This window comes from Plecotus auritus (genome assembly GCF_963455305.1).
Source record: "Plecotus auritus genome assembly, chromosome: 5".
Taxonomy (NCBI): domain Eukaryota; kingdom Metazoa; phylum Chordata; class Mammalia; order Chiroptera; family Vespertilionidae; genus Plecotus; species Plecotus auritus.
Window position 1 is genome coordinate 15881760 of NC_137776.1, and position 8279 is coordinate 15890038.

Below are 8279 nucleotides of genomic sequence, written 5' to 3' on the forward strand. Positions count from 1 at the left end.
AAATAAGTTAATTCTCTACTGATGAAAAGAATGAAATATATTTTTAATATCCAGGGCTTTGCTTGTGAGAAAGCAGATTTTACTTCAATCAAAGGGCTCCCGAAATTATGGCTTTCTTCAATGTGCCTTTAGATTTGAGATTGTACTATTATAGTAAAAGAATTTTTATGTTTTATGGCACACTATATCACCTATTTGAAATAGTAATGTGGCCCTAGCCAGTATGGCTCAGTGGATATAGTGTCAGCCTGTGGACCACAGGGTCCTGGGTTTGATTCCGGTCAAGGGCATGTACCTTGGCTGCAGGCTCCTCTCTAGCCCTGGCCCTAGTCAGGGCTCATGCAGGAGGCAACTAATTGATGTGTTTCTCTCACATCAATGTTTCTCTCTCTGTCTTACCCTCTCTCTTCCACCCTCCCTAAAAATCAATGGGAAAATATCCTCGGGTGAAGATCCTATCTAATAAAAGAGTAATATGCAAATTGACCCTCACTCCAACACACAAGATGGCTGCCCCCATGTGGTCAAAGATGGCTGCTCCCATGTGGACACAAGATCGCCACCACAAGATGGCCAGCAGGGGAGGGCAGTTGGGAGGGACCAGGCCTGCAAGGGAGGGCAGTTGGGGGTGATCAAGCCTGTAGGGGAGGACTGTTAGGGGTGACCAGGCCAGCAGAGGAGGGAAGTTGGGGGCAACCAGGCCTGCAGGGAAGGGCAGTTGGGGGGGACCCAGGCCTGCAGGGGAGAGCAGTTGGGGGGGACCAGGCCTGCAGGGGAGGGCAGTTAGGGGTGACCAGGACTGCAGGGGAGGGCAGTTAGGGGCAAACAGGCTGTCAGGGGAGCAGTTAGGCATCAATCAGGCTGGCAGGGGAGTGGTTAGGGGGTGATCAGGCTGGCAGGCAAAAGTGGTTAGGGGCAATCAGGAAGGCAGGCAGGCGAGCAGTTGGGAACCAGCAGTCCTGGATTGTGAGAGGGATATCCAACTGCCCGTTTAGGCCCGATCCCTAAACAGGCAGTCGGACATCCCTCAAGGGGTCTCAGATTGGAGAGGGTGCAGGCTGGGCTGAGGGACACCCCGGCTGCCATGCACGAATTTCATGCACCAGGCCTCTAGTAGATAATAAAAAGAAATAGTAACGTGTATCTCATCCATTTATTTGTATTAGCTGGTGTCTGTACAGCTATGCAGTTTCTGCCCTTCACGCAGTATTTGGCCCAGCTGCTGTACTGGCCAAGAGGTGCACCCCGATCAGAAGCTATTTTAGACTAGGAAGGAGGTTCTGCAGCTGAGTCCAAAAGTTTGGCAATGGCCAATGGCAGTCCTGGCATCAATTACGTAGTACCGTGCTTGAGAGTGAACAAACCACAAGTCCTTATGTGGTATAATCAGGCTTTTTGCCATGTGGGCTTTTCTTCACCACTCATCGCTGACCCTCTGTGGCCCCCAACCATGTCTTGGGTCAAAAAGAATGTTGTTTCTCAAAGCAGAGGCTGAAGGCTCCATTCTCCCCAGTCACCCTTCCCAATTCTCTACGTTGACCTGCCCTCCATTCTCAGGCAAGCTACCTCCTCTCTCCACCCCCACTTCTGAACCTGTTCAAGACTTACTCTACCTTGAAGCTCTTGTAGAACCCCCTCCTACGTATTCACTCCTTAAAGGCCTCTAGAATTGCTTCCTTTATCAGGGACCATTGACCGGTGGATTAATTGGCACACAACGAAAGGAAAGCAGAAGCCAGCAATTGCCAACAATACAGACGAAATACTTTATTAGGTTCCAAAATGAGAAAATGGTAGTATGAACCGATTTCAGTATAAATCCACCACCCTCCTCAGAGAGCCAGCCTTAGCATCCATGGCCCCCCAGTCGTGGGAGTGCCTGTACTCCTGGGGCCTCAGCAGGTACTGCCGCCCCCGGTAGTTGGGCATCTCGTAGAGGACCCAGCAGCCCTCCAGCACGTGGAGGGAGCGGACCTCACTCCGGTGGAAGCGGTCCTGGATGCAGGAGCAGTCCTCGCTCAGCTCCATCATGTGGCCTTTGTGGTCCTCTCTCTCATACAGCCGCAGGCGGTGGGAGCCCGTCTGCTCCACCCACAGAGAGAAGAAGCAACCAAACAACAGATGAACTTGGTGGGCTGGGGTGTGGGATTGTAAAACCTGAGACTCTAAGATTGCTGTGAATGCTGCGTATGGGTTTGTGTCCCACTCACATTAACAAATATTTGCGTGCCTGTTCTCTATTTCAGATCTAGGAGGCAACATTTTTAAGAGATCCAAGGTTTGGGTTAGAATCTATCAAGAGCTCAAATATCTTGTTTTCTTAACTCCTAATTACCTAATTCCTTGATTCCTAGTGTTAAACCAATATTAGGGGCATAATGTAAAGTATTTGGCTAGTATTCTTTTAATATGAATGTTATCTCCCAAATTTATATACATATAAATTTACCACTGAAGTAGGATTTTAAAAATCACATACTTCATTGAAAATTGGTTTGGTCGCTTGAATCCTAATTCAACTGATTTTCCAAATTAAGAACAATTGCTTTTCCCAAAGTTGAACATTATCTTGGAATAGCCTACACCAGTAGTTGGCAAACTCATTAGTCAACAGAGCCAAATATCAACAGTACAATGATTGAAATTTCTTTTGAGAGCCAACTTTTTTTTAAACTTAAACTTCTTCTAACCCCACTTCTTCAAAATAGACTCACCCAGGCCGTGGTATTTTGTGGAAGAGCCACACTCAAGGGGCCAAAGAGCCGCATGTGGCTCGCGAGCCGCAGTTTGCCGACCACGGGCCTACACTATCAATAGAGTTTTCCATTTCTACTAGTCTACTAGTACAGTGGAAACTATTTCGTTCCTAGTCAATTCCCTTACTATAGGTATAAATTAATTTGTTGGAAATACTGCCTTCTCTGTCCAACCAATTTCCCATTTGCAAGCTTTGCTTTATATCCCACTATGTTATTACATTTGTTAGACAACTTTCGATTGACCTATTGGTAACAAACAAAACAGACTCCTTCCCTAAGTGAATTCTTCCCCATATTCCGTGCTGTCTTTGTGCAAGTATCTATTTGAGCTTAGGCAAGTATCTAAAGCCCATTTAATACTTGGGTGCTTTTATTATTTTTTTAAATAATTTTTTACTTATTTATTTGAGAGAGAGAGTGAGTGACATCGGTTTGTGCCCTGACCAGGGATCAAACCTGCAACCTTGGCTATTGGAATGATGCTGTTACCAACTGAGCTATGTGGCCAGGGTAATCCTGGGGTGCTTTTAAAGGAAACCTCCTTTACCCTAACCCCCTCAATAATACTGTGAGGCCCCTCAGGCAGCGCGATGGCCATGAGGCCACCCTCACCTGGGGGATGAGGCGGCAGGAGCGGACCGCGTCGCTGAGGCCCAGCCACTGCTGGGGGTCGGGGTAGTCGCCGCGCCGCAGGAAGTACTGGGCGCCCTGGTAGTCGGGGCGCTCATAGAGCATCCAGCAGCCGCTGTCCACGCGGATGGAGTTGCAGCGGCTGAGGTAGGGCTGCAGGTTGGGGTGGTCGCTGCTGCACTCGTAGCGGCGGCCCTGGAAGCCGCGGTCCTCGTAGAAGGTGATCTGCAAAGGAAGAATAACCCCGAGTGAAATCATGTGCCCCCAGCAGATCTTGTGCAGAGGGGTTTTACCGCCATCTCATTTCATCTGTGTCCGCTCACCTTCCCCATGGCTGGCTGGCTGGGATGCAGCGAGTCAGTGATGGGCGGCGGCGGCGGGTCTATATAGCGGGCGGGCGGCTGCTGCGTTGGCAGGAACAGCACAAAGGGGCCGGGGTGAGGAGGGGATTTCATGGGTCCCTTTGCCATGCTGCATTCAGGGGAAATGCCCGTGGAGCTGGCCCTATTGTTAGAATACATCTCTGGCATATTCTAACGCTGTCCTGTACGTGTCCTATTGAGGCCCTGCAGTTGCTTTTATTCGGATTCCCAGTGTTTTCTAAACTTACCAGCGCATCAGTCTGAACTTTTGACCCGAAATGCTTGTGTCTCTACACACATAATTCAGTTACGCCCCATGTATTTTCTGGGAAAAATCTATACCTTTCTAGAAGAGCCGCAGAATTCCAGAGGGGCCGTGGGGAAGCAGAATGCCACAGCACCCATTCCCCTTGACGAGAGAGACCCTCTAACTGAAACTCTCTTTTTGCCCACGACTTGCCAGTCTAGTACACGACAGGAATCTGGATTCTGGTCTTTGCTCGTTTTGACAGATGCTTTAAGGCGGAGCGACTAACTTCCCCTTTGTACTTCATGTAACTAGAAATCAGGGGTTGGTAGTCAACTTGTGATAAGGATCAAGGGAAAGGCTTTTATGGTCATTGGGCCCAAGACTGGGAAGTTTGTTGCTTTATGGATTGCTTCCCAGGGCCGGGGGAGGGAGCAAAGCTTCATGGACTGAGAATGTCTACTCAGTAGCCACATAAGCTCTCAGAACATGAGTTATTCCATAGTATTTATGTCATCGTACATAGTATGAAGGACAAGAAAGAAATAAAGAAAGAAGCGAAATAAAGAAAGAGGCCGGCTGGTGTGGCTCAGTGGTTGAGCGTCGGCCTATAAACCAGGAGGTCATGATTCCATTCCCGGTTGGGTCACATGCCCAGGCTGTGGGCTCCGTCCCCAGTGTGGGGCATGCAGGAGGCAGCCAATCAGTGGTTCTCATCATTGATGTTTCTATCTCTCTCTTTCTTTCCCTTCCTCTCTGAAATCAATAAAAATATATTTAAAAAATAAAAAGTGACAAGGGAGAGCTTGCCTCCTCTCTCTCTTTGCCAGGTGACAATACAAAAGGAAGTCTGCAAACCAGGAAGTGGGCTCTCACCAGACACTGGGTCTGCCTGTACCCTGATGTTGGACTTCCCAACCCCCAGAACTGTGAGAAATAAATGTTGGCGGTTAAGCCACCCAGCCTATGATATTTTTGTTATAGTAGACAGAATTAAGACAGCCACTCACCTGTTTGAAACACTTCACTGACTCCCCTTGCCCTCAGAATCAAGTACCAGTTTCTTAGCATGGCACACCAGACCTGCCATCCTCCGTCTGTCCCCACACTTTCTGTCTGATCACACCCAACCACTTATAGCTTCCCAAATGCAGTTATTTTTGTACCTCTCTTGTTTTTGAATGTATTGATCCTTTGCTTTGAGACACTAGTTCCACATTTTTCACCCAGAGAAATTTTACCCTTTCCTCAAGGCTCAGCTCAAGTATCAGTTCCTCTGTAAAGATTTTCTTGAATCCTTCATCTTCCAGGCTGATAAATCAAATTTAATACTGGTTATTTGATTCCCCAAGCATCTTGTTCATACCACTGTAATGGTAATTATCATTTATGTAATGATTTTGTTTAGATATCTGTTCCTTGAAATAAATGGGGAGAGCCCAATAAAGGCAATGGTCATTCTATCTTTAGTTTTGCATTCTCACTAACTGGCAAAACGAACTGGTATATTAAAGTTACTCAATAAATGCCTGGGGGATATAAATGTTACTCCCTAGTCTGGAGTTCATTGTTGTAATAGTCCACAGGACCAATTTCAAATGCTCAGCACACACTGGCATGCACACTCACATCAAAGTTCAGCATTTGCAACTTTCAATGTGTAAGATGACATAAGCACCCTGCATTTGATCTATCAAAGGGCCTTTATAACAGGGCAGATGACTAAGCAAAAACAGGGATGATGTGTTGTTCCCCAGACCCTTTGCCCCTCACTAAGTCTAATTTTTATGCCTTCTGGGTTGTCAAATTAATGTCACAACAGCAGCAGCTAATTCCAGAGTTTTGCCAGTGTCTGAGACCCAGCCATAAGTTGACCTTACCACCCACCTTCTTGCTTCCTAGCAATTCGTAGGGAATTTATATCACATACATGCTTGCTTAAATGAGCAGAGATCATTGGATTGGCAGCCATGTAGACCAAACTATGCCAAACAGAGAGCCTGGGTAAAGGACCAAAGACCACCAACATAGAAACAACCACCGGTTTCCTTTCTCAGCTTACCTTTTTTTTTTTTTAAAGAGTAGCTGGAATTTAATATATTTTATTGATTTTTTACAGAGAGGAAGGGAGAGAGATAGTCAGAAACATCATTGAGAGAGAAACATCGACCAGCTGCCTCCTGCACAGCCCCCACTGGGGATGTGCCCGCAACCAAGGCACACGCCCCTGACCGGACTCGAACCCGGGACCCTTCAGTCCGCAGGCTGATGCTCTTTCCACTGAGCCAAACCAGCTAGGGCATCAGCTTACCTTTGATGGCCACTCAAATAAATGACGAGGAGACAGACAGAAAACATTGTCCCACCTCTGTTTAACTCCATGGCATGTCTCTTGTAACACATTAGCATCTGTGTTAAAAACAATACATTTCTCCTTGTTTAAGCAACAGGTGGTTCTGGGTGTCACTTTTGCTTTGACAAACCCACAAAGGAGAAAATTTGAACTCCTGAAGTCTGGAGGAGAGAGACTAAGACACATACTAGCATAGGGACCTAACCCCATGGCAGCAGAGCAGGACAGTGGGAGAGGGAACCCATACAGAGGAGGGCCCTTTGAGGGTGTAACTCAATACAGCAGTTCCTGGAACTCCTTTATGGAATGGCTGCCACTTCAGTTTCAGAGACATATGTGGCAGGACTTTTATAAAGTTGTTAAATGGGCCAGAAGCCATTGTGGATTCCAAAGAAAAAAGAGGAAGAAAAATATTTAAATTACAGGCTTTGTATTACAAATTAGGATGTGCAGGAAACAATGGTGTGTGTTGGGGATTATCTCAAATTGTTGATTCATCTCAATGGGGAAAAGGTTAGTGGGATCTTATAGGCCAGTGGTCAGCAAACTCATTAGTCAACAGAACCAAATATCAACAGTACAACGAGTGAAATTTCTTTTGAGGACCAAATTTTTTAAACTTAAACTTCTTCTAACGCCACTTCTTCAAAATAGACTCGCCCAGGCCGTGGTATTTTGTGAAAGAGCCACACTCAAGGGGCCGCATGTGGCTCGCGAGCCGCCGTTTGCCGACCACTGTTATAGGCTATCCCTTCTTCCATTCCACTTTTTTTTTTTTTAAATATATTTTTTATTGATATTTTACAGAGAGGAAGGGAGAGGGATAGAGAGCTAGAAACATCGATGAGAGAGAAACATCGATCAGCTGCCTCCTGCACACCTCCTACTGGGGATGTGCCCGCAACCAAGGTACATGCCCTTGACCGGAATCGAACCCGGGACCCTTCAGTCCGCAGGCCGACGCTCTATCCACTGAGCCAAACCGGTTTCGGCTCCATTCCACTTTTTCTGGCTGTCTTCCCCTCAGACCCTTTCAGTTTTTTGAGATACCAACATCTACTTTAGAGAGAGTAGAGAGAAGAGAAAAGGTAGAATTAGGAGTTAGTTTAAGCATAATCTCTTCCCGTGACCACTCCTTACTGTTGACTTTTCTTTCTGTTGGGATTAGAGGGAGGATACCATTCTCTTCGCCTGTGCCCCAGTGATGGAAGCAACTGATTTTTCAAGAAGAACAACTTAACCAATGAGATCCAGGGACTCTAATTTTCTGAGCTTCCAATGCAGGCGTTTCAGGATAATTTCCATGTCTGAAATCTGTGATATGACTACTTGGCAAATAGTGTAAAATTCAGCACTCCAAGAAACTTTGGGTTCCTAATTCATGTTTGTTATATTATTATTGACAAACAGAGGACTGTCCAGGAAGCCAGCAATAGTGTTCGGAGTTTAAAGTTTGAAGAACTGAGATTTAGGAACAGTGAATTCCAAATAACTCAATAATCTATTTTCCAGGGAAGAAAACTTCGTAAGTAGTCAAACCATGTGCTCCAGTTCCCCTGGAAAAGTACTGATTCATGCCTCTTGCCCCAGATTAGTACACCCCTTTACTCTAAAAAATGACTCAGGCCTGGCTGGCATGGCTCAGTGGTCAACCTATGAACCAGGAGATCATGGTTCAATTCCCGGTCAGATCATATGCCCAGGTTGTGGGCTCTATCCCCAGTGTGGGGTGTGCAGGAAGCAGCCAATCAATAATTCTCTCTAGTCATTGATGTTTCTATCTCTCTCCCCCTATTCCTTCTGCTCTGAAATAAATAAAATTCTATTTTAAAAAATGATAGGAAGCTGACTTTTCATGTGTGCATGTGGTTTTGGTAAAAATCCTAAAAATCTTTTGCAACGCACATAGAATTATATTTGGACTGGAA

At 46.2% G+C, this 8279-nt stretch overlaps 1 protein-coding gene across 1 annotated transcript; it reads right to left on the bottom strand.

Moving 5' to 3' along the window:
• Window positions 1-1809: 1809 nt before the first annotated feature.
• Window positions 1810-3859, bottom strand: LOC308249594 (gamma-crystallin C; the record flags this gene model as incomplete). The annotated part of the gene is made up of 3 exons (XM_080671142.1): window positions 1810-2082; window positions 3372-3614; window positions 3713-3859. The coding sequence occupies 3 exons, from the start codon at window positions 3857-3859 to the stop codon at window positions 1810-1812; spliced, it is 663 nt and encodes a 220-aa protein (XP_080527268.1).
• Window positions 3860-8279: the final 4420 nt, after the last annotated feature.